This window comes from Podarcis erhardii (assembly GCF_964252035.2).
Source record: "Podarcis erhardii genome assembly, chromosome: 18".
NCBI classification, from domain to species: Eukaryota; Metazoa; Chordata; class Lepidosauria; order Squamata; family Lacertidae; genus Podarcis; species Podarcis erhardii.
The window spans coordinates 9,055,030-9,080,659 of NC_138516.1; the positions used below are offsets into that span (position 1 = coordinate 9,055,030).

The following is a 25,630-nucleotide window of genomic DNA, read 5'->3' on the forward strand; positions in this document are numbered from 1 at the left end:
AGCTTCCCCCGACTCCAGCCCCCAGAACTGGCTGCTGTCGTGCCAGTCTCCCCAGGCTTGCAGATATCTGCCCAAAGCCTGCGGGCTTTGGGATGCAGGCAACTCTCCACAAGCCGTGGGAGCCCGGCGCGACTTCCCGCGGACTCCCATGGCTTGCAGAGAGCTTCCTGAAGCCTGGAGAGTGAGAGGGGTCGGTGCGCACCGACCCCTCTCGCTCTCTAGGCTTCAGCGAAAGCCTGCATTCGCCCCATAGGACGCACACACATTTCCCCTTCATTTTTGGAGGGGGGAAAGTGCGTCCTATAGGGCAAAAAATACAGTAGTTTTTGGAGGAGGAAAACAAGAAAAAAAATATTCTGAATCTCAGAAGCCAGAACAGCAAGAGGGATCGCCAATGGATTTCTTTTCCTGCTGAAAGGGCAAAGGGCATTCCCCACAAAAATGTCGACGGAGAGCAAGAATATAGATTTAAGCGGCAACTTCACCTTACCAGTGTTCCAGGCAAGGCCTGGTGGAAAAGTTTTTACCCTTTGATGTTTACCAGCACAGTTTCTGCTCCAGATTTGAAAACCAAAGGTTCCCCAGGGAGGTTCTACATTCGTAAAAACATCTCATTGTTTGTTTCTGCAAATCCGCCTGCGCATTATCAAAAAAATCACTTGTTGTTTAGTCGTTTAGTCGTGTCCGCCTCTTCGTGACCCCCTGGACCAGAGCACACCAGGCCCTCCTGTCTTCCACTGCCTCCTGCAGTTTGGTCAGACTCATGTTTGTAGTTTCGAGAACACTGTCCCACCATCTCGTCCTCTGTCGTCCCCTTCTCCTTGCGCCCTCCATCTTTCCCAACACCAGGGTCTTTTCCAGGGAGTCTTCTCTTCTCATGAGGTGGCCAAAGTATTGGAGCCTCAGCTTCAGGATCTGTCCTTCCAGTGAGCACTCAGGGCTGATTTCCTTCTGAATGGATGCATTTGATCCAAACATAAGTAATTATGTGCAAACCTTACTGCATGCACAGCTGATTCAGATATCTGGACAGCCAGAGTTTGCCCACTTTGTTACTTGTTTGTGCTTTGCTGGTCGACGGCAGCAGTTTTGGGGCAGTAGCCACAGAGGACGGGCATTGAGAGAGATCGGAGAAACCAAGCGGGCGGGGGGGGGGGGTGTAGCGCAAATTTTTGCCTCTCTCTTGCCGATTGGCTGCAGCAGCCATTTTGGGGAAGAAACCATAGCCGGCTGCGATGGCAGGGAGAGATAACGGATTAGAAATGTTCCCATTAGAGATAAGAGAAACGATTGGCTTGTTGCGCAGACACTCGCCTAACGAACGCTTTCCTGGGAACGCATTGCGCTTGGTAAGCAGGACTTGCGTGTGTCTCTCCCCCCTTAATTTCTCACACTCTTTTCTTCCTTTCGCAACCCAGATTCATCAAGAAGCTGGAGCACACATGGAAAGCTCTCGTCCACGACGGGGTGAGTTTTGGCCCCACAGGCCGCTCGGTTCGCAGAGCTGCTTTATAGAATCATAGAGTTGGAAGAGACCACAAGGGCCATCGAGTCCAACCCCCTGCCAAGCAGGAAACACCATCAGAGCACTCCTGACATATGGTTGTCAAGCCTCTGCTTAAAGACCTCCAAAGAAGGAGACTCCACCACACTCCTGGGCAGCAAATTCCACTGTCGAACAGCTCTTACTGTCAGGAAGTTCTTCCTAATGCTTAGGTGGAATCTTCTTTCTTGTAGTTTGGAACCATTGCTCCGTGTCCGCTTCTCTGGAGCAGCAGAAAACAACCTTTCTCCCTCCTCTATGTGACATCCTTTTATATATTTGAACATGGCTATCATATCACCCCTTAACCTCCTCTTCTCCAGGCTAAACATGCCCAGCTCCCTTTTAACCTGACAAGCATTTAGCATTTAACCTGACGAGCTGTGTTTTATTTTAAAAGTTTAAAAGCTGCTCCCAGCACTCACAGCCTCAGAAGGAGCATACCGTATTTTCCCGTGTATAAGCCGAGGTTATTTTATTTTAAAAGAATGCTAAGAATTGGGGATTCTCTTATACATGGATAGTGGAGAGGCGGGACGAGTGATTGTTGGTTGCCGCGACCAGGTGATTGTCAGCGGCGTTTTTGCGGGTGATTGGTGGGTATGGCGAGGTCCGCTGCCTATTGGCTGCTGCGGCAATTGGGCGGGCAATTGGCTGTGGCAGTCCTGCGGGTGAGTGGTTTTCCACAGGAGGGGGAGAGTTGCTATTGGGCACGGATCCTGCTTGTGGGCTTCTGTCAGAAATGAGCCAGCAGTGACTCACACAGAGGAAGTGAGAAACAGGATCTGCACAAAAGTGCCAGGCCTAATGAGCGGATCACCTCTATTTGGTAGGTCCTGCCCCGTATTGTGGATATCTGCATTTAAAGCCGTTCGAAAGCACGTCCAAGTGCAAGGAGATAAATAGGTACCACTCTGGTGGGAAGGTAAACGGCGTTTCCGTGCGCTGCTCTGGTTCACCAGAAGCGGCTTAGTCCTGCTGGCCACATGACCCGGAAGCTGTTTTATTTTGGAAATATGAATATCGTTTTATTTTGGAAATATGAAGCAAATACAGAAATCATCTAAATGAGTGATGTAACTAAATAAATAACCATTCCAAGATGATAATGAAACGGCCGACTGCCAGAATCAAAACAGGAAGCTTTAATCAGGAGTGCAATTAGGCAGGCACTGGAAACAAACCCCACCCCTCCCAAAAAAGCGTTTAATTTATAGTTTTGCGAAGGTGAATCACAGCAGCGACTTGACTCTGGTTTCGTTCTGCCTCGGAGGCCCGGCTGGGAATTGCAGATAATGACTCCTCCATCTCCCTCCCTGTTTCCCTAGGACACAGTGTCGGTCCACAGGCCCAGCTTCTATGCAGAAAGGTTCTTCAAATTCATGACCAACACGGTGTTCAGGAAGAGTACCTGTAAGTGTGTGTGTGTGTGTGTGTGTGTGTGTGTGTGGTTTGTTTGCTTTTGCTGGGGAGAAAAACTGTGCGAGCCGAAACCGACTTTGCATCTCCTCCACGTTCCCTTTTGGGTTACAAGTGCTAGGAGATTGCTCTTCTTAGCATTTATTACATTTGTGTTGTTCCTTGGCCCCACCGCCCCCAGGTATTTCACCCACCCACATTGCAGCCCACGGAAAAGCTCTGCCACTCCTGCCAACCTAGCAGTTCGAAAGCACACCAGTGCGAGTAGATCAATAGGTACCGCTGTGGCGGGGAAGGTAAACGGCGTTTCCTAGTGCTCTGGTTTCCGTCACGGTGTCCTGTTGAGCCGGAAGCGGTTTCGTCCTGCTTTGCCACATGGCCTGGAAAGCTGTCTGCGGACAAACCGAGGACCTGGGAATATCTGCCTAGACCAGGCTTCCTCAACCTCGGCCCTCCAGATGTTTTTTTGGCCTACAACTCCCATGATCCCTAGCTAGCAGGACCAGTGGTCAGGGATGATGGGAATTGCAGTCTCAAAACATCTGGAGGGCCGAGGTTGAGGAAGCCTGGCCTAGACGCTAGATTGAACCAAGTAGGTCTCCAGGGCTGCAAGTCTTACCTTTTGACAATAAGTATCTGCTGTGTTAGGGACGCGGGTGGCGCTGTGGGTTAAACCACAGAGCCTAGGTCTTGCTGATCAGAAGGTCGACTCCCCGCGACAGGGTGAGCGCCCGTTGCTCGGTCCCTGCTCCTGCCAACCTAGCAGTTCCAAAGCACGTCAAAGTGCAAGTAGAAAAATAGGTACCGCTCCGGCGGGAAGCTAAACGGCGTTTCCGTGTGCTGCTCTGGTTCGCCAGAAGCGGCTCAGTCCTGCTGGCCACATGACCCGGAAGCTGTACGCCGGCTCCCTCGGCCAGTAAAGCGAGATGAGCGCCGCAACCCCAGAGTCATCCACGACTGTACCTAATGGTCAGGGGTCCCTTTACCTTTATCTGCTGTGTGCATTCCTTTGGCTGGGAAACGCTCTTGTCACAAGCCCAAAGATCCGGCCCTGTACGTCTTTCCTCTCCAAACGCTGAGCCAACCTGACGTTACTGTTGCTCTCCATCTCTCTCCCAATTTCAGCTCTGAGGGTCTCTCCCTCGAAGAAAGGGCGGAGTGCCTTGCTGGCCGTCAAGCCCTCTGGCCCTCTGGCCGCCTTTTCAGCAAGCCAGCTCCCCTCAGAGAAGGACGAAGCCCAGTATGACCTCCGGGGGGCCAGGAGCTACCCCACCCTAGACGACGAAGGTAACACACGTCGCCTGCTTGCCCTCCTCCTCCCCTCGCCTGCAGCTATTCCTTAGTGGTCCACCTGCTCTCTGGCACCCCCACACCCTATAGTGCAAACAGCATGTCTCTTCTTTTTTTAAAAAAATAAATAAATTCAATTTTTCTAATAACATTTTTCTTTTTCCTCCCAATAATTTTTATTAAATTTATACAAATATCACACATACTGTAAATCAAAAAAGACAAAAATAAAAAACCCCAATAGAACTGCTAAAACAAATTAAAACAGAAAGCATAACAACAAACACTTAATCAACACAAATGAAGTACTTAGTTAAACTTCCAATCTCATAAACATATTATTTGACTTCCTCTAGTCCCTCCCTTCTGAATTTCCTTGTATCTGAATGTAGAAGTTTCCAATATCATTATCCAAACAAAAGAAGCGGTATACCATTTATAATCAGATTTCTTAACTTTTCTTAACAATCTAAATCTCGTTTATTTAACTATCTCCAAATTTTATTTAACTATCTCCAACATTTTTCTTATACATATATATCCGATCCAAATTTACATTGATTGACTCTCCCCGCCCCCAGTTTCTGATTTTTCCTTTATAATTTCCCTTGCATCTACTTATTTTTCCATTTAATTTCCAATTATTTTTCACGTCGTAATTCTACCTTCAGTTAATAAACGCTACAACAATCCTGCTAACGTTTCCACGTTCTTGCAGTGTTCTTTTAAATAATCTATAAAGTTTTTCCAATCTTGATTAAATTTTCCTTCATCTCGGTGCCTGATCTTCATGGTTGGTTTTACCATTTCGGCATAATCTATCATCTTAGTCCTCCATTCTTATTTCGTTGATATAGTCTCTTCTTTCCACTTCTGGGCAAGTAACATTCTAGCCGCTGTGGTTGCATACATAAATAATCAGTTTTGCTTCTTTGGTACTTCATCTCCTAATATGCCTAGTAAAAAGGCCTCTGGCTTTTTAGCAAACGTATTTTTGCACATCTTTTTCATTGCATTATATATCATTTCCCAGAAGCCCTTTACCTTTTTACATGTCCACCACATATGGAAAAAGTACCTTCTTTTTCCTTACCTTTCCAACATAAATTAGATGAGTTTTTATACATCTTTGCAAGCTTTACAGGTGTCAAACACTATACCGTATTTTTCGGGCCATAGGACGCACCGGCCCATAGGGCGCACCTCGTTTTTTTTGGGGGGGGGGAATAAAGAAAAAAAAATTCTCCCCCAGCCCCCAGAACAGGCAGCTCTCCACAAGCCGTGGGAGAGCTTCACGAAGTCGCACAGCTCTCCCACGGCTTGCGGATAGCTTCCTGAAGCCTGGAGAGCGAGAGGGGTCGGTGCGCACCGACGCCTCTCACTCTCCAGGCTTCAGAGAAAGCCTGCATTCGCCCCATAGGACGCACACACATTTCCCCTTCATTTTTGGAGGGGGAAAAGTGCATCCTATAGAGCAAAAAATACGGTACATCATTTTCATATAGTTTTCTTTTAATGAGCTGCAGGCTGTAAATTATAAATTTTCTTTTCACAGCTTTTGCCATGATTCGAGTGGTATATTATACCCTGTATCTTGTGCCCAGTATATCATTACTGGCAAATAGCGTATCTCAAAATACGAGCACCACCCCACAAATATTTTTCTTCTCTCCCTCCTCCTCCAATTTTTCTTACTGTGCCGTTACAGGTGCTAACATTACCCAGAATAGGGAGGAAGGTAAGAATTCTCTTTCCGACACCCTCTCCGATTAGCTAGTAGAAAGTTGTCCTGCAAAGAGTTGAGCCTTCTCTGTTCTGGGGCCCGGAGATGGCGGTTGCGTTTATGAATGAATTCGTGGCTGAACCAGAACCAGGCTTGCCGCTTCCTCTTAAGGGGATTTTGATACCTGGCACGCACCCCAGCTTCTCCCGGGAACCTCACCGCAGCGAAGGGGTTGCTCAACTCCCTACAGAACAACTTCCCAGAACAACAGCTGTGTCACCACTTTCGCCCTGAGTAGGACTCGGTTTCCCTTGTGTCATTAGAGGGTGGCTGTGCAGACGTGTGTGTTTGTGTGTGTGTGGCCAACTCATAGCTGTCAACCTACAGATTTGAAAATAAGGGACCGGCAGCCACAAAAATAAGGGATCAGCAGCCAAAATAAGGGATTTTTGGAACACAGGTATGTTTAACTTCTGAGCCCCTCCGAGCCAAAAGCAGAAAGCCCAGCCAGCAGCCAAATGAAGCCTCAAGCGGTGGTTCCCACAGTGCAGCAACCCGGCAAAGGGGACGCAGCAAGGAAAACCACCATCACCTCTCCACTGGGAAGCGCTGAGCAAAAGCGAGTCCCCAGGCAACGCGGCCGATTTGATCGGCACAAGGCATGCAAGCTCCACCCCCCAGTCGTTCTCAGACTCCTTATTGGGTGAGCAACGCAGCCAAGCAACACAGTTGGAGCCTCCCTCCTCCCTGGCCGGCAGGGAGGGAGGGAGGGAGAGGAGCTGCTTCCTTTGAAACCCGGGAAATTTAAGGGACATCATCAATAAGGGACAGCAGCGGGGCACAACGCTGGGATAAGGGACTGCCCCGCCAAATAAGGGACAGTTGACAGCTATGGGCCAGCCCCCTTCCGCATGCTTATTTGCGCTCACGCCAATGACCCTATGTTGTGGTTCTGGGCAGCCAAGAGTTAACACTCCAGAAGCGTTCTTATTAATTGGGTGCGCTGCCCACATGACCCAGGCATTTTCCTTTGATCTGTGCTCTGTGGGGCTGAGCTCTCTCTGGAGAGCAGTCTGTCTGAGAATGTGAGCAAGGTAGTTTTGTTTTTGTTAGAGGCAGAAAGCTGCAAGCATGCAGCTAGATTCTGTAGGTTTTCTGTTGGTTATGCTTCTCAATAAAGTGTTAGATTAGAAGCACTGGTGTCGAGCTGAGTTACAGAAGACACCACGTTGACACAGACGAGCCATTTTACGCTGCATGTGAACTCTGCTATTATCTGGCAACTGAGAAGAGTGGCAGTGCATGAGTGGAAGCGTGTGGGCGCCACTGGAGTTTGTCGGAGTGGCAATAAATCAAATTTATTGCAGGGGCGTTGCAGCAGTGGGTCAAAGTTTTTACAACCCACAAACTTTAACAACCTACAGCAGCTAAAAACATCCTCTCCTTTTTCTCCACTGCGACAGGCCGGCCAGACTTGCTCCCGTGCACCCCTCCGTCCTTCGAAGAAGCCACCACCGCCTCCATCGCCACTACCCTCTCGTCCACCTCTCTCTCCGTCCCCGAGAGGTCTCCTTCCGAGTCCTCGGAACAGCCTCGTTACAGGTAATGAAGGAATGGGTTTCTGTGTAGTCAGTTTGAAACAGGACCCCAAACCCCCCTTTTCTTCTTTCTCCAAGGGAACATTTCTAAAATGCATTAACTTGAGCTGTTCAGCAAAATGCATAACAAGAACACAGCTGTATAAACAAAGCTCTCTCCTTTATCAGTCACGGCAATGGATGACCTTAGCTGTTCCAGTGGAGTAGTGATGACATGTCTGGGTCTTAACTTACCACACTCTGATGCACAGACCTAGTCCGGGAACAGCATCAGAGTGTGTTCTTGGAGCTGGTGACCTCTTGCTCCAAGATAAGAGCATAGGAACAGGAATACCCTTTTATGGTCAGAAGTACAGGAAGGAAAACCCTTTTATGGTTAAGAGTACTGAAGCAGGAACGTCTGTGATGTCAGCCTGCGTGTACAAGCTGACGTGGCTGAATTCCTGGGGAAGGGGGGAAGAGGGTGCCTGGAGGATATATATACTGCATGAAATTTCTCATTTCTTTGGACTTGCTGTGGACTGACCACGCAAGTGCCTTTCTGATGCTCCGGAGAGCAGAAATAAAGAACCCTTTCTCTGCACCAACCCTCGGTGTCATTTGACTTCCTTCCTCCCGTCTGGGAGCAATGCAGAGCCCACCAATTGGTAAAGTCTAATAAGGCTACAGTAAGAAGAAGAGAAGAAGAAGAGTTTGGATTTGATATCCCGCCTTTCACTCCCCTTCAGGAGTCTCAAAGCGGCTAACATTCTCCTTTCCCTTCCTCTCCCACAACAAACACTCTGTGAGGTGAGTGAGGCTGAGAGACTTCAGTGAAGTGTGACTAGTCCAAAGTCACCCAGCAGATGCATGCGGAGGAGCGGAGACTCGAACCCGGTCCCCCAGATTACGAGACTACCGCTCTTAACCACTACACCACACTGGCTCTCTCGATAAGCCTTTTCAGATTCCGGGTGGTTTTTGATCACCGTCCTTTTGAGCGGGACTTCCGAGACAGCAAACAGGGTGACGTTAGCGGGTCTCGTCGGTGTAACTGCCTTTGCGGGAAAACAGAGGGCTCGTGGCGTATTGGCACAATACAGAAAAGGGGGACTTGCGCATATTTTGAGGGATGTTGAAAGTCTCTTAAGGCATAGGGCCTTCTCGGTGGTGGCGCCCTCCCTGTGGAACGCCCTCCCATCAGATGTCAAGGAAATAAACAACTACCTGACTTTTAGAAGACATCTGAAGGCAGCCCTGTTTAGGGAAGTTTTTAATGTGTGGTGTTTTCCCGCTTTTTAATTATTATTATATTCTGTTGGGAGCCGCCCAGAGTGGCTGGGGAAACCCAGTCAGATGGGCGGGCTATTAAATAATAAATTACTATTATTATCTTAAGTAAATAAGTATGTGTGCATAGAAGTAAAAAGTTGGAAGGGACCCTGACGATCAACTAGTGCTGTGTTTCTGAAAGTGGGCGATATTGCCCTCTGAGGGGCACAGAAGCGATCCAGGGGGGGCGGTAGGAGCCTTGGGTGCAATTGGGGGCCGCTGAATAAAAATAAGAAGGCAGCAGAAGCATAAAGAAGAAGAAATTGGAAAAACCGTCCGTACATGTTTCATCTGTTGTGTAACAACGCTTGCCGCCGTTTCAGTATTAATATGTTACTGAAAGAATTTAAAGAAATAAAGGGAAAGGAAAGGAAAATGAGGAAAGAACAAAAATACGTAGAAAGAAACAACATGCAAGAATGCATTGTAATATACTCCTGTACATTCTTATATAAATATATACAATGTTATTACCCTAATGCATACAGTCGTGCCTTGGAACCCAAACATCTTAGCACTTGAACATTTTGGCTCCCGAACGCCAGAGACCTCGGAAGCAAGGGTTCCGGTTTGCAAACGTTCTTTTGGAACCCCAATGTCCGATGCGGCTTCCGAAATGTTTTGGAAGTCGAACGGATTTCCAGAACGGCTTCCGTTTGGCTTCCAAGGTATTACTTTATGTAAGTGTTAATCGCCTGCTTCGTCCTGATGCCAGACATTGTCCAATTTATCCAAACAAAGTCTACATCTGTAAGCCGCCCATCCATAAGTTGTGAGCGTTATCGATTAAAGGGGATAATATTTTAAATTCTTCCAATTCATCAACATCGGTCTCCTGGCCGCCATTTGGGCGCGTAGAGTCCATTGTTGTCCTATTGTTCACTTCCGTGCAACAGGTATATAGATCAAAAGAATATTCAACGCTGAAAGTTTTAGCATTTTCACGCCCTGCTTGTTCCTTCGCAGGCGGCGTACGCAGTCCTCAGGACATGACGGGAGGTGAGTCGAGTGCTTTTCCTCTAACAGTTTGTGTCTCCCAGGAGTGGATCATCACGGCCATCTGTAGATTTCAGTGCCCTAATACGTGCCTAATAAATTGGAGTCAGAGACCTGGGGCACCAGGATTTGAATCCCCACTCAGCCAATGAATTCACTGGGTCACCTTGGAGCCAGTCACCATCTCAGTTGTGTCATGCTTATGATGATATTTCATTCTCTCATTACTTATGCTGTTTTAAATGTGCATTTTAAGGGACGCGGGTGGCGCTGTGGGTTAAACCACAGAGCCTAGGACTTGCTGATCAGAAGGTCGGTTCGAATCCCCGCAATGACGGGGTGAGCTCCCGTTACTCGGTCCCTGCTCCTGCCAACCTAGCAGTTCGAAAGCATGTCACAAGTAGATAAATAGGTACCGCTCCGGCGGGAAGGTAAACGGCGTTTCCGTGCGCTGCTCTGGTTCGCCAGAAGCGGCTTAGTCCTGCTGGCCACATGACCCGGAAGCTGTACGCCGGCTCCCTCGGCCAGTAAAGCGAGATGAGCTCCGCAACCCCAGAGTCGGCCATGACTGGACCTAATGGTCAGGGGTCCCTTTACCTTTATCTTTACCTAAACAGCGTTGAGGTTTTTCTTAAAAGTATAAAGCGGTATAGAAATGGATAGAATAATAGTAGTAGTAGTAATTATTATTATTAATAATAATAATAATAATAATAATAATAATAATAATAAATTCATTTCCTCCCAAACCCGCAGGTCTCGTGAACAGCTCCGGGCGGAAGACGACCTCCAGCAAATCACGGTGGAACTCAAGCCCAAGTGTGACGTCGAGATCGTGGTCCCAGACATGGCTGCCGCAGGGTCAGGGCAAGTTGCTGCGCTGGGACGCATGCGAAAGCTTTCCAGGCACATTTGGGGGGGGGGGGGACACAGAGGACCTGCCCTGCATGCAGGAAGCGTCTCATGTCCCAATTCCTTGGCATTTCCCTGTTGAAAGGGTCAGGAGGGCGCTAGCCGAACCAATTCGCGTCCAGGGTGGCAAAGGGTCTGGAAAACCTAAACAGACCACAGGGAGAGGGTTCTGTTTCTGTTTGAGGGTCCTCTGTCATGGAATTCTACTCAGTGTTGATCCCAAGCAGATTCCAACATATAGCTAGCAGAATAGAAACTTAAAAGACGTTTCAGGATTCCCAAAAAATTAAGACCAGAGGCAATTAATATATCACCCAGCAGAGCTTTACTGCTACTGAAGGCAAATGAGCATAATGGTCACAAATCCAATGTACAGTGGTACCTCTGGTTAAGTACTTAATTCGTTCTGGAGGTCCGTTCTTAACCTGAAACTGTTCTTAACCTGAAACACCACTTTAGCTAATGGGGCCTCCTGCTGCCGCCATGCTGCCGGAGCCCGATTTCTCTTCTTATCCTGAAGCAAAGTTCTTAACCTGAAGCACTATTTCTGGGTTAGCGGAGTCTGTAACCTGAAGCGTATGTAACCTGAAGCGTATGTAACCCGAGGTACCACTGTATTCAGGATCGGCGCTGTCCATAAGTAATCCAGTTGCAACAGATTTAACTTAAACTTACAATAACTCATAATAAGTCTAAACCTTAACACTATATGCAGAACATCACACCAGAAGGAAAAGAGATAGAAATAGTAAAATCCAGTCTCCTTCTGGCCTTACTTTTATAGACAGCATGACCTTGACAGAAAAAGATAACAGAACCAGATTAAGTCAGCTGCGCTCAGCTTCTCTGAAGGTATAACCCAAACATCACGAACCTTCTGCTTGTTTCTTTCACACAAAGAGGCTTCCAGAACCCTCTTGAATTAATTGAAAAAGGAAAGATCTCTACACATCAGATCAATACTTTCTGCACTAAGAAATGCAAACTGACAACCTCCCCTACATTTTTGGGGTGGGGTGGGGGTTAACGCTAGCCAGGTTTTTCTTTTAAAAAAAGGCTGCTTCTGTCTTTGGTGTGCAAGCTTTCTATCTGCGGGAGTTACGTTTTTGTAATGCATACAAAACGTCCCAGGGGAGCGTTGAAAAAGCCGCTGTCCCTTTGCAGCCCCTGTGCTGGAGCAAGGGTTGAGCAGGCTCTGTTGACAGGTGGACAGGCACTTGGTTTGGGGAAGGGGCCAAGCTCAGTTTTGCAAGCAAAATGGCCCCGAACCAGTCCCCAGGCAGGGTTGCGTGGAAACCTCAGGCAGCTGCTGCTGCCGGTCAGTGCTGGGCCAGGTCAACCCGATGGCCTGACTCTGTGCGGCCTTGTGGTTTCGGCCAAACCACCCCGAGGGCTCGTAGTGGGGAGGGCTGCTCCTGCAAGCAAATAGCCCAGACTCAGACTGTGATTCCCACACCCTCTGGTCTTTTTCCAGGGAGGCGACCTCTCTGGCTTGCGCCACGGTGCTGTCAAAGGCATCGGCGGAGGTGGAGACAGCCAGCCAGGCCTCCGAGCCCGCCAGTCAAGCTTCGGACGAGGAGGACCTCCCCGTCCCGGATATATATTTTGTAAGTTCCGTTTTACAAATAAACAAATGAAAACTCTGGGGGTCGGGAAAGCGACTGGCCTCGCTGTGCCTCCTCTCCCTCTTTTTCTTTCCCCCTCGAGTTCATGAAAACGCCAGCCGGACTATGGCTCGGGGGCACAGTATCTGTTTTTTGGGGGGGACAGAAGGTCCTGGGTTCAAATCTCCGGGTAGGGCTGAGAACATCCTGGGCTTGAAACTCCAGACAGCTGCTTGTGTACAATATTGACCTCTGCAGAAAGCAGTTTCCTTTCCTGGTGCTCCCGTTCAAGCCAGCGCTTTATTCAGAACCATGAGGACTAGGGTGTTAGCTAGAAATAAAAGTACCGTATTTTTCGCTCCATAAGACGCATTTTTTTTCCCTCCTAAAAAGTAAGGGAAAATTTCTGCACGTCTTATGGAACAAATGCGTGGTCCCTGGAGCCAAATTGCCCAGGGGCAAAAAGCAGGTTGTGCTTTTTATTTTTTAGAAAGAGGGAAGGGGGTGTTGAAATGAAACCGCTGAGCAGCTGATCGGCAAGTGATCAGGAGGGAGATAAGGGACGCTAGCGATAAAGGAGGCTGCCTGGGAGGGGGGAGGTAAAGACAGCAAACTTGCAAGGAGAGGAGACAGGAATACCAAAACGAGAAATTAGAAGAAAAGGAGGAGCAAAAAAAAACCTGCTCTGGCTAAGGAAAAGATGCTAAGGCAAACAAGAGGGAAGGGCTTGTTGAAACGAAGCCACTGAGCAGCTGATTGGCAAGCGATCAGGAGGGAAATAAGGGAAGCTAGCGATAAAGGAGGCTGCCTGGAAAGGGGGAGGTCAAAGCACATGGATCCTCAGGTTTTTTGCATTGGGTCGCCCCAAATTCACCATCAGATCGCATTGCATGTCCATGGCTATAGCCTGCACACAAAAAAACACATCCACTGTTTTGTGGGGCCACAGTGGTGCAAAAACCTGGTTACAAAGCATGGATCCTCAGGATTTTTGCATTGGGCTACCCCAAACTCCCCTTCAAATCACATATCATGTCTGTGGCCATAGCATGAACCACAAAAATCGTACATCCACTGTTTCTTTCAGAATATTTTTTTTCTTGTTTTCCTCCTCTTAAAAACTAGGTGTGTCTTATGGTCAGGTGCGTCTTATGGAGCAAAAAATACGGTACATAGCTCAGCGGTATAGCATCTTCCCATGCAGAAGGCCCCAGGTTCAGAGTCAGGGGTGCTGCCTGGAACCCCGGAGAGCTGATACTCATTGTAAAGCAAGCTTGCTGTATTTCCCCTGGGTTGGGTCGACAACCCAGGAGATGGTGACTCCCAAGAGCTATCGGTGAACCGGCCTTGCTTCTTTTCTCTCCAGCTGGAATCGGGTTCAGAGGACGAAGTCTAGGGGGGCTGAATCAGGGAGAAAGTGAGTCTGGGTGCTTAAGTGTGTGTGTGTGTTTGGAGTGGGCGCAGATTCTCATGCACGAATCCCGTCTGTTTGCTTTTTGCCAAACCTCCTAGAACCTAAACCAGATATTCCTCAGCCCTGCTCCTCCATGGCATCTTGTTTTTGCAATGCCCACCATAAATAAGTAGAAAAAGAGACTCGTTTCCCCAAGGAACTGGCAAGGTTAAGGGCGGAAGTGGCTTCAGTAAGACAGGAAGTGACGCCATGTTTTTCTTTAAGCAAGGCGGGAGATACTCCCCGGGCGCCAGCGTCCCAAGTCAGGACCAGTAAGAGAAATTCCTTCACGCAGTGTGTGGCTAAAACGAATTTGGGCTGTTAAACTCCCTTGCACGTAATTAAACTGGCATCTACAAGCAGTGCCACTGTATTCTGCTCTGGTCAGACCTCACCTGGAGTACTGTGTCCAGTTCTGGGCACCGCAGTTCAAGAAGGACACTGACAAACTGGAACGTGTCCAGAGGAGGGCAACCAAAATGGTCAAAGGCCTGGAAACGATGCCCTATGAGGAACGGCTAAGGGAGCTGGGCATGTTTAGCCTGGAGAAGAGGAGGTTAAGGGGTGATATGATAGCCATGTTCAAATATATAAAAGGATGTCACATAGAGGAGGGAGAAAGGTTGTTTTCTGCTGCTCCAGAGAAGCGGACACGGAGCAATGGATCCAAACTACAAGGAAGAAGATTCCACCTAAACATGAGGAAGATCTTCCTGACAGTAAGAGCTGTTTGACAGTGGAATTTGCTGCCCAGGAGTGTGGTGGAGTCTCCTTCTTTGGAGGTCTTTAAGCAGAGGCTTGACAACCATATGTCAGGAGTGCTCTGATGGTGTTTCCTGCTTGGCAGGGGGTTGGACTCAATGGCCCTTGGGGTCTCTTCCAACTCTAGGATTCTATGATCTGGTCGGCCCCTGTGAGAGCAGTAACTGGACCAGGGCTGATCTAGCAGGCTTTCCTTGGGTTCCTAATCCCTACTCGTAGACCCATTGAAAGGAAGAACCCCCTGGAAGGAAGCAGGAGGAGTTTCACTCCACTCCCTCTGCGTAGTCCCACCTCAAAGGCCCGTCGTTCTCTAGCTGCCCCTGTGCCCCATAAACTCTCAATCTGACCCCCTGCCCAGCTGGGGTAGGGGCGAGATCCTGAGCTGTATCCAGCCAATCTTCACCATGCATTTCTCTCTTTAAACAGTTGTGGCTTCCCCCCAAAGATTGCTGGGAACTGTAGTTCGCCAACGGTTCTTAGCAAACCCCCCTCTCAGAACTACAATTCCCAGCATTCCCTGGGGAAAGGGGCTTGACCGCTGAGCCACTCTGGGGATTGTAGTTCTGCGAGGGGAATGAGGGCTCCTCCTAACAGCAGGCACAGGCAAACTCGGCCCTCCAGCTGTTTTGGGACTACGGTTCCCATCATCCCTGCCCACTGGTCCTGTTAGCTAGGGGTGATGGGAGTTGTAGTCCCGAAACATCTGGAGGACCGAGTTTGGGGTTGCCTGTTCCAGATGTTTTAGCCTACAACTCCCATGATCCCTAGCTAACAGGACCAGTGGTCAGGGATGATGGGAACCGTAGTCCCAAAACAGCTGGAGGGCCGAGTTTGCCTATGCCTGCCTAACAGCACCCTGAGCAGAACTACAGTTCCCAGGATCCTTTGGGGACAGGAAGCCACAACCGCTTGAAGCGATGCTCTAAATGTGTGGTTTGGATGTGCCTAGTGTTCTGCCCACAGCGGGGCTACTCTTGAGTAGGACTGACATTGAGTCTGGCCCTCTCCGACGGCTTTAGCTGAACAGTCCCTGCCCCAGAGGACTGGGTTTTGACCCCTTTCCTTGCTTGTGCCCCTCAGTGACTCCAGCCCCAGCCCTTTCAGCTGCGGGGGGGGGGGGGGGCAGCACCACACGCCCCTTGCTGGATCCTGCCTCAGATCTGCCTCCCCCCCCCTTGCCCCCCTCCTTTTCCCCTTTGCTTTGCAAAGCAGCTTCTCCAAACAGCTGCAGAAGGGAATCGGCTCCTGTTTTGCTTTTTGATTCGCTCTTTTCTTAAAAAAAACCAAACCTGCGCCGTGTGGTTTGAAACGCATGTGAAGTGGAAACGCAATCTGCCTCGGCTGCTTTGTTCATTATAACATTTGCTGTTTGGAATTGGCCATCTGGCAGTTGTGGAGTGCTGTGCTTCTGACTTTCCGGGGGGTTTTTTTGAGTGTGTCATTCCTCCTCCCGCCCCCCGCCCCCCAAAAAACAAACCCAATGTTCTCCGGTATTTGTTGGTTCTGCAGCAATGGGAGTTGTGGCTTCCCTTTCTTCAGTTCAGCCTTTCCAGGTAGGATTTGGGAAAAAAACTTGCCCCAAATCCCAGGGAAGACCTTGCTAGCCATCGTACATGATACGGAGTTTGATGAGCCCAAGGAGGTCAGCTTCTGTACAGTGGCACTTTGGTTCTCAAACTTAATCTGTTCCAAAACCAAAGCGTTCCAAAACCAAGGCACACTTTTCCATAGAAAGTCATGCAAAACGGATTAATCCGTCCCAGACTTTTAAAAACAACCCCTAAAACAGCAATTTGACATGAATTTTACTATCTGACGGGACGCGGGTGGCGCTGTGGGTTAAACCACTGAGCCTAGGACTCAGAAGGTCGGCGGTTCGAATCCCCGCAATGACAGGGTGAGCTCCCGTTGCTCGGTCCCTGCTCCTGCCAACCTAGCAGTTCAAAAGCACGTCCAAGTGCAAGTAGATAAATAGGTACCTCTCTGGTGGGAAGGTAAACAGTGTTTCCATGCGCTGCTCTGGTTCACAGAAGCGGCTTAGTCCTGCTGGCCACATGACCCGGAAGCTGGACGCCGGCTCCCTCGCCCAGTAAAGCGAGATGAGCGCCACAACCCCAGAGTGGGCCACGACTGGACCTAATGGTCAGGGGTCCCTTTACCTTTACCTTTATTTATTTTTTTGGGTGTTGACCTGAGTTGCATCCCTGCATGCCTTCCTGCAATTGGGGGTGGGGGGTTTCCTGCCGCAGCAACACCCTCCTTCATGCATCTGAGCTCCAGCAAAACCTTTTCCATGCAGCTTGAGGTCCAGCAACGGTCCTCCACTTCCCCTACAAAAACTGCCTCCATCAGCTTTTCTCTCTGTTTCATGATCATTCATTCTCACCCCTTCCAACATCATCTTTTTTTCTTTCTTTCTCCACTTTCCATTCATCCTATCCCATCTCCCTCTCCCTGCTTTCTTTATTTCCCCCCCACCCCGAAAAAAAATCTTCCATCATCTGCCCTGCCATGCACCACCCAGTTCACAGACGGAAGGTACTGGATTTACTCCCCACGCCTGCGCAGGCTACGAGCCGCCTCGGTTTCCTCTGGGGACGTAAGTGAAATCCGCTGGTAGAGCTCAGCTACAGGTTCGAAATGCCCAGGGGCTTTGGTGGCAAAGGGACCCCCTTTTTCCTTGAGGCTGAATGTCACTCGCAGTGCTAAGCTAGCTGGCCCTAACACGAACGGGTAGTTTATGTAGTTATGTTGCAGCAGTTCTACAACCACCCTGTAAGGTAGGTCGGTATTCTCCCCATATTGCAGTTGGGGAAAACTGAGGCCAAGGCAAGACAGGAGTGGATAATAATATTTTTTTATTTATACCCCGCCCTTCCCAGTTCAAAAACCGGGCTCAGGGCGGCTAACAACAAATTTAAAACACTTCATTATAAAAGCAGCATAAAGCACAGTATAAAAACATGGATAACAATAAAATTCAAAAATCAATTTAGGGGAAATAAGCATTAGATAATCACTAGGGCTAGCTGGCTGAATTGGTCTTACTTGGGCCAGGGGAGAATTAGCTGTGGGGTCTCAGAGCGGGTGAGCTTCATAGAAGGGGAGGGGGAGGGAAGGGAAGGGAAATAAAAGATCAGGCTGAATTCAAATTAAAGGCCAGGTGCAATAGCTCTGTCTTACAGGCCCTGTGGAAGGAGGTTAAATCCTGCAGGGCCCTGGTCTCACGGGACAGAGCATTCCACCAGGTCGGAGCCACCACTGAGAAGGCCCTGGCCCTGGTGGAGGATAATCTAACTTCCTTAGGGCTCGGGACCTCTAAACTATGGTTGTTCATGGACCTTAAGGCATACCAGGAGATGGTATTCATAGTTCATAGATGGTTTCATAGTGAGCTCATGGAAGACTCTTCCTAATTCGTTGTTCTGGTCTCCCTGAGCAGCTATCGAATAGTTAAATTATAGAGGAACGTGCGGCCAGTTAATACTTCCACGGCTAAATCTCCCCAGAATTTTCTGCCGTATCCCAGCTGTTGCACCCTCCATCAGGACTCAAACCCGGCTGTGCTGTGTTCCTAGTTAAGGCGTTTGCAGAGCAGAAACTTGTACCCAGATTCTTCTTGTGTTATTTTGCAGAAGGGGGGGCGGATAGGGAAGTCGCAGCGCTAAAATATCCAAAAGGCAACCCCTTTGTTTGGTGAAAGGCTGGCCTGTGCTCTGCGCTCTCTCTTTCTCTTTCCTGCTACACAGTTGTGCTCCGAACTGTCCTTATTCTCATATCTCTCTCTCTCTCTTTCTCTTTCTTCATTTTCCTATCCTGCCTGCCTCTGCTCCTGCTTTGCTGTGCAGCAGCCAACAGACGAACGGAGCTGGGTGTATTCGCCGCTCCATTATAACACTCAGATCCACTCTGTCTCCGACGAGGAGAGCGATACAGTAAGTCGCTGGGGGTGTGTGCATGAGATAACCGTTTGGGTCACGGGGAAAAAGCTCCTTCTCTGATGGTGTCCTGATGAAGCGGACTTGTTGCATGCCCCCGAAAGCTTGCCTTATTATTCCCAACATTTGTAGATCCTGTATCGCTGTGGACAGCCACACAAAACCGGTTTGCGCAACAAACTGGTTGAAACAACAGCGTGCGTGTATATACAGTCAAACCTCGGTTCTCAAACGGCTCCGTTTGTTTCGGCTCCCGAATGATGAAAACCCGGAAGTAAATGTTCCGGTTTTTTGAACGTTTTATCGGAACCCGAACTCCCGACGCGGCTTCCGTTTTGAGTTTCCCTATTGAATCCACTTTCAGTTTTCAAACGTTTCGGAAGTCGGACGGTTCTTCCGGAACGGATTACGTTCGGAAACCGAGGTTCCACTGTAGAATGCAAAAACCACATGGCGAAACCTAAAGTTTAAAAAATGGGCGTAGCGTGTTTTTGAACTTGAGAACCCTGCTGGAATCTAACGTCTGACGTTTAGCAGGGAGGGCAGCTGTCGGATCTCAGCCAGCAGGGAGCTCTAGAGTCGGACCCTCAAAATTGACTACAAAGCTTCTGGTGTGGCCTACACACCATGGGAGGGGGAACCATTGAGAGTGACCGCCCCAAAGATCTCGGCGACCAGGGAGGGATATAAGGGGTCAGGTGGTATTTTAAGGGTCTTGTGACGCTGTGGGTTAAACCACAGAGCCTAGGACTTGCTGATCAGAAGGTTGGCGGTTCGAATCTCTGTGACGGGGTGAACTCCCGTTGCTCAGTCCCTGCTCCTGCCCACCTAGCAGTTCGAAAGCACGCCAGCGCAAGTAGATAAATAGGTACCACTCTGGCGGGAAGGTAAACGGCGTTTCCATGCGCTGCTCTGGTTCGCCAGAAGCGGCTTAGTCCTGCTGGCCACATGACCCGGAAGCTGTATGCCGGCTCCCTCGGCCAGTAAAGCGAGATGAGCGCCGCAACCCCAGAGTCGGCCACGACTGGACCTAATGGTCAGTCCCTTTACCTTTAAATTAATCCAAGAATCTTGAACTACAGAAATCTTTCTCCATTACCTCTTTACCCCTTCATGGTTTATATCAGTGAATGAAATGGAGAATTTTGTAGTCGGGTGTAATTCCTAATCAGTTCTATCTGCCAGCGGGTTACCTTACAAATGCGGTATTTTACCTTGCATTCTGTCTCAGGTGCAAGAGCTTACACGATCTTGGGCGGGCAGGTTGTTGAAAAACGCAGTGGAACTCTGAAAAAGAACCTTGACCTTCGCCCAGCGGGGTTTTCCCAAGCTGGGGCTCTCCCGCTGTTGTCAGACTACAACTCCCATCATGCCCGACCGCTGGACGATGGGAGTTGTAGTCCGACAACAGCGGAAGAACCCCAGCTTGGGAAAACCCTACTTTAAATCAACAAGGGTCATATGCCGGCAGCCGTCTGTCCCCACAATCACTGCGGGATTTACTACGCCACAATTTGTACGTGTGTGAATTTGTACGAAGGCGGCACATGAGTCTCTGCCGGCATAGTGGGGCTGGCGCCGTGCGTCGATGCCTTTTTCCGAACCCCCCTTTTCGCACCTGCCCCGAGCATAGATTGCAGGATAGTACAGTGGTACCTCGGGTTAAGTACTTAATTCGTTCCGGAGCTCCGTTCTTAATGTGAAACTGTTCTTAACCTGAAGCACCACTTTAGCTAATGGGGCCTCCTGCTGCTGCCGCACTGCCGGAGCACGATTTCTGTTCTCATCCTGAAGCAAAGTTCTTAACTATTTCTGGGTTAGCGGAGTCTGTAACCTGAAGCGTATGTAACCCGAGGTACCACTGTAATACCAGCCAGAAACAGTTTTGTTTTGGCTCTTCCAGTAACTCCTTTCTCTTTCCTTTTTTTGTCCCCCTCCTGCAGTAACTTCTATGCAAAGCCCCCGACCCCAAGAAACGAATTGTCCTTCTTGCCACCAGTCGCGGGGTCCCCTCTCGCCCAGCCCTGCTGCCTGCTGCTCAGCTGGGACGGGGAGCAGGGGCGGCGTCACACCTCCTGGATCCCGACCCGTCCTGGGGAAGACAGGAAGAAAAACCTCCATCAACCGCGTCTCGTTCTCTCCTTCCTCTCCCCCCTCAAGATGCGTATTTATATCCATCCAAGCAACGACCTGTAAACAGCTCCTCCTTCTTGGGGGGGGGGGGTGTGTATCAAGCTGGGAAAAGGCCCCTTAATTCTGGGTAGTGACCAATTTATACATATATATATCCCCCCTCAAAGTGCACTATATTGTAGCTGTATGTGATACTGTGAACTTCCTCTCTGTTTTATTTTAAAATCATGTATTTATTTTTTCCGTCCTTGCACAGAATTGTAGCACTGTCGTGCTTTTTTTTTTTTTTTAAGAATTATTATTAAGGAACAGTTTACTGCACTTTTGGGGGCGCGAAGGACAGGGGGGCGGCGTTGTGAACCTGCACGGTTGGTCACCCGGGTGGCCGCAAGCCGGGTGGCCGCAACCCCCCCCCCCTCGATTCCCCGGGAAATGGGGAACGGCTTTCCGCTCAGAAAGGGGGGAGATCAAGGAGCCCCCAAGGAACTCGGCGTGGTCAGAAATACTGCTGTGCCAGAGTTGGCAAGGCTGTCTCCGTGGACGTGGCGCAGAAGCAGTCATTTTGGCTCCCGTGAGCCATTCATTTCAACACTGAGCATTTTGTGTGTGTGTGTTTGTGTGTCAGTTTTGGGCCGAGCCTTCTTTTAAGCAAAGCATCTGCGCACAGCTGGCCCAGCCCAGAGATTTCAACGAGACAGCGTCTTGCCTGGCGGTGAGGTTGAGAGACGGCCCTCTCCTCTCCTTGCCTCTTGCCATGTTGATCTGCGTTCCTGAAAGAAGCGCAAGAAACAAGGCCCCTGTTTTGGTGGCGAAAGGCAGCTCGCTTCCACCGAAGCTTTGAGTGGCTCCACATCGCATCGACTTTGGAGGACCTTGCAGCCCACAGGAGAAGGCTTTTCCGCGCCTCCGAGTGTTAACCGGAGTTGGTTAACCCCGCAGGCTGCAACAGGCAGAGGGAAGAGCTGTCTGGTGAGGCTTTGCAAGTGAGGCAGGCGCTTTTTTTCCTCTTTTAAAAACCAGTTTCCGCCCACCTGGTCTTTGGGACAGAACCGGTTTGAGCGTCTTGTACGCTGCTCTTCGAAACCAAGACCCGGGTAGCAGGAATCGTGGTTCCTTCGAGAGGAGGCCTGCCGCATGCCGGAACGGAAGGCAGTGTTACAAATCCAGCCCTCCTGACATTTTGGGCTGCGGCTGCCATCAGCCCCCCGGCCATCCAGCTGGCAGGAGTTGCTGTTCAAAGCTTCTTGGAGGTTTTTCGAAGGCTGCCCCACGCACGTCCCTGAAAAGACAGCGAAGGCGAGATATTTCCGCAGCCGAGGCTGCCTTAGCTTGCCTGTGCATACGCTCGCTCGCCATCTGTTTTGTTTGCACAGACAAATGTCCTTCTCGGGAAGCGGTTTCCTTAAATAGCCCTTGAGAAGCGAAAGGTCTTGTCCCTCTCAGCGCAGCCTTCAAGAGAAAGCCTGGCCGTGCCTCTCCACGTGGCAGAGCCCCAGATCTGCCTTTGAAACACAGAAAAGCTCTCCTTGCCATTTCTGGGCGTCCTAGCCATCTGCCTCCACGAGCGACCCAGAATCGGAGGGATCCTTTCTTTGACTTAAGGGGAGAGATCTCTCCCTGCCTGTCAAAGAAACCTGCCACCTTCTAGAGGCGTTTGGCTTTGCAGTCCAAGGACAGGAATGTATTTGGGGACGCCTGAGAGCTAGTTGCAAAGCTCTGTGAACCTTGGGCATTACTCCTGGTGAGCGGACTTGATTCCTTCGCCCGCCCTTTCCTTCATCTTGACAATCCGCCCTCAAAGACCTCTCCGTGGAAGCTCTCGCCAGCTTGGAGCCCTGCCCCACATCGCGGGCGATAGGAGCTGTAGTCGGAGCTGCCTTGGGGGCGCTCGGTTCGCCAAGTCTGCCCCAGCTGCCATTTCCCGACGCTGCTTGTGCTGTGTTCGCCACCACCCTTTTAAATTTCCCCGCCACCCCAAAACAGCTGAGCCCACCCTGTCGGAGCGTGGAGCTACTCGTTCTCACCCATCTCCCCATTTCAGCAGGAAAGACAAAATTGGTGCTGTTGGCCAGCAGGGAGCGACATCGGACATCTTTTCTTAGAAGTCTACATTACACCCGTGGGGTGTGCGTGTCTGTATGTACATTATAAATATATATATATATATTTATATCTCTCCCGGTTTTATTTCGTTTTGCAACGTGTTTTCGGATCTTGAGCGCTCACCCCTGTTTTGACGCGCTTTGTACAGAAGGGGGCGTGCAGGATTTTGGGGAGGGGGGCAGAAATCCTGCAGGGCTTGCTCTAGGTCGATGGTCACATATCACCTCTTCCGTTTGGGATTTCTCTCCGCCCGCCCCCTCCCAGAAGTGTAAATCGCTGTGTTGATGACGAACCATTGTAGTTTTGCTGTAAAACCAGCGGCTGTTTCCTTTCTCTCTCGATATATATATATATATATATATATGTGCGTATATCTACAAATGCAACCCAACAGAAAAAAATTCCTCTCTCTCTCTTGATTTTTAAAGAAAGATTTATCTCCTACCCCTCCGCCCTTTGTAAATAAGCTGTGGGGTTTTTTTCCCGAAGTGTGTGATGATTTCATCCTCCATCCTTTCTATAGACCAAGAGCTTCTTGGCTCCCATGTGGAAGATGCAAAACTTCTTGTATTGGGGGGCGGGAAGCAAAATCCTGTTTTGTTTTTGTTTTTAAAGGGGGGATGCAACCTTATCCTACGAAACAGGAGAGCCTTTCCCACTGTTACATCAGGTTCTTTCCTCGGGGGGGGGGCATTTATTCCACCTCCCCATATCTCCCCACCTCTTCCTTGGTGTGTTTAAGGGTTGGGAGGGTCTCTGGCGACCCGGCCGTGCCCATCGATCCTTTCAGGGACGTACCTCTTTTCCCGTTCAGCCCAAAGGCTTGGGGCATCGAAGCGTGTTTTATTATTATTATTTTTATTGTTATTATTATTTCAGCTCCCGTCGGGTGTGGCCCCCCCTCCCCCCCGCCGTTCGTTTTTAACTGTTGTAATTTATTATTAAAACGCTTTATTTAAGGAGAATTTCGGTGTTTTCGTTTTTGGGTTTTGTTTTTTTTTTAAAGAAAAAGTTCTCTTGCCTGATAATAGTAAATGGACAATCCCATTGTGCTTCCTTCTTCCTCCTCCCTGTCCTCCGCTCTTTTCGAAAGAGGCGACGGCAAACCAGATTTCTGTATCCAGGCGTAGAACCGTACGGAGACAAGGTGAAATTCTTGTATGCAATGTCGTCCGTTGCTGCCTTCTGGCATTCCATCCCCCCCCCCCCGTTATTTTTGGAAATATCTAATAAAATAGAATGATAAAAGCACTCCTTTGTTGGGTTGTGTGTGTTTTTTGCCTCTCTTTTTCCTTCCCTCCGTTTGGCTGCGATGGAGCTGAGCGTTCTTACATAATCGCTTGTTTCGTTTATAAATTGGTTCCCTGGAGGTTTCCACACTCTTCCCCCCCCCAAAAAAAAAAGAAACTTGAGAGATAATTAAAAGATTAAGCAGCGCCCTGTGTTGAAATGATCTCATGTGTAAATAAACAGTACAGAGACACTGTAAAGCCCAGCAAGGGAGATGCGGGAGTCGTTCGCGGAGCATGGCGTTAAACTGTGGAACTCTCTGCCACAGTAAGCAGGGAGGGCCAGCTTGGATGGCTTCCAAAAGGGGGTTGGGCAAATGCATGGAAGAGACGGCTTTGGGCGGCATATAGATAATAGAAAATATTAACGTAACATAGCGAAATTGGCTTGCGAGGTGGTGTGTTGTTCAATAAGAGATTGAGTGTTTGGTGGGGGGAGGGAGGGTCATTTAATTTCATTGTACACAGGTTGTGCAATGACAATAAAGCTGGTATTATTATTATTATTATTGGGATGCGAGTGGCGTTGTGGTCTAAACCACATAGCCTAGGGCTTGCCGATCGGAAGGTCAGCGGTTCGAATCCCCGCAATGACGGGGTGAGCTCCCGTTGTTCGGTCCCTGCTCTCCTGCCAACCTAGCAGTTCGAAAACACATCAAGTGCAAGTAGATACATAGGTACCGCTCCAGCGGGAAGGGAAACGGCGTTTCCGTGCGCTGCTCTGGTTCGCCGGAAGCGGCTTAGTCCTGCTGGCCACATGACCCGGAAGCTGTATGCCGGCTCCCTTGGCCAGTAAAGCGAGATGAGCGCCACAACCCAGGAGTCGGTCACAACTGGACCTAATGGTTGGAGTCATTATTATTATTATTATTATTATTATTATTATTTTATTTTATTTTGAGGAATGGAGCAGCTAATGCATGAACTTTATTAGTATTGAGCTTCCTGGACCAGGGATCTGGCTCAGTGTAAAGCAGCCTTCATTATTATTATCATCATCATCATCAGTTTATATACAACCCCTTATCAATAGATCCAAGGGCATTATACAACGTTAATAACACGTAATAAAAAAAATGATTTAAAAAAACTTAACAACAGTCAGAATCTTAGAATTACAGAATCCTGGCGTTGGAAGGGACCCAATGGTCATCTAGTCCAAGCCCCTGAACGGAGGAGGAAGTGAGGAACGCATAGCAGTAGTCCAAGCGGGAGATAACCAGAGCATGCACCACTCTGGCCAGACAGTCTGCAGGCAGGGAGGGTCTCATCCTGTGTACCAGATGGAGCTGCCCTGGACATAGAACTGACCTGCGCCTCCATGGACAGCTGTGAGTCCAAAATGACTCCCAGGCTGCACACCTGGTCCTTCAGGGGCACAGCTAAACCTGAGCCATTCCCTTTGTGAGGCCTAAGGATGCCTCTGCCTGAAAGCCTTCGTCTCTCACCCGGCCCAGTGCTTGACCCTGACGGGAAACGCATTATCCAGACTTTGGATGTGGCGTCGAAAGATTGCAGTTTCCGGGTCACCTTCAAAGGTAGCCCCACGGACAGCG

General features: G+C 49.4%; 1 protein-coding gene across 10 annotated transcripts in view; it reads left to right on the forward strand.

Moving 5' to 3' along the window:
* The window catches only part of PIP5K1C (phosphatidylinositol-4-phosphate 5-kinase type 1 gamma), a 43,834-nt gene extending 23,186 nt beyond the window's left edge, over nucleotides 1–20,648 (forward strand). The window contains exons 10-19 of one of the 10 annotated variants that reach the window (XR_014152345.1): nucleotides 1,419–1,467; nucleotides 2,872–2,956; nucleotides 4,088–4,249; nucleotides 7,439–7,577; nucleotides 9,851–9,883; nucleotides 10,637–10,751; nucleotides 12,271–12,399; nucleotides 13,763–13,813; nucleotides 17,136–17,210; nucleotides 18,460–18,491. Coding sequence is in view for 9 of the 10 variants with exons in the window: in XM_081846145.1 (XP_081702271.1) it covers nucleotides 1,419–1,467; nucleotides 2,872–2,956; nucleotides 4,088–4,249; nucleotides 7,439–7,577; nucleotides 9,851–9,883; nucleotides 10,637–10,751; nucleotides 12,271–12,399; nucleotides 17,136–17,210; nucleotides 18,460–18,546; nucleotides 20,493–20,495 (877 nt within the window). In the remaining variant the exon portion in view is untranslated. Of the gene's footprint in view, nucleotides 1–1,418; nucleotides 1,468–2,871; nucleotides 2,957–4,087; nucleotides 4,250–7,438; nucleotides 7,578–9,850; nucleotides 9,884–10,636; nucleotides 10,752–12,266; nucleotides 12,400–13,762; nucleotides 13,814–17,135; nucleotides 17,211–18,459; nucleotides 18,547–20,492 lie in introns of those variants that run through there. The other 9 variants (XM_081846145.1, XM_081846147.1, XM_081846148.1 and 6 more) reach the window with 9 other exon arrangements.
* Nucleotides 20,649–25,630: the final 4,982 nt, after the last annotated feature.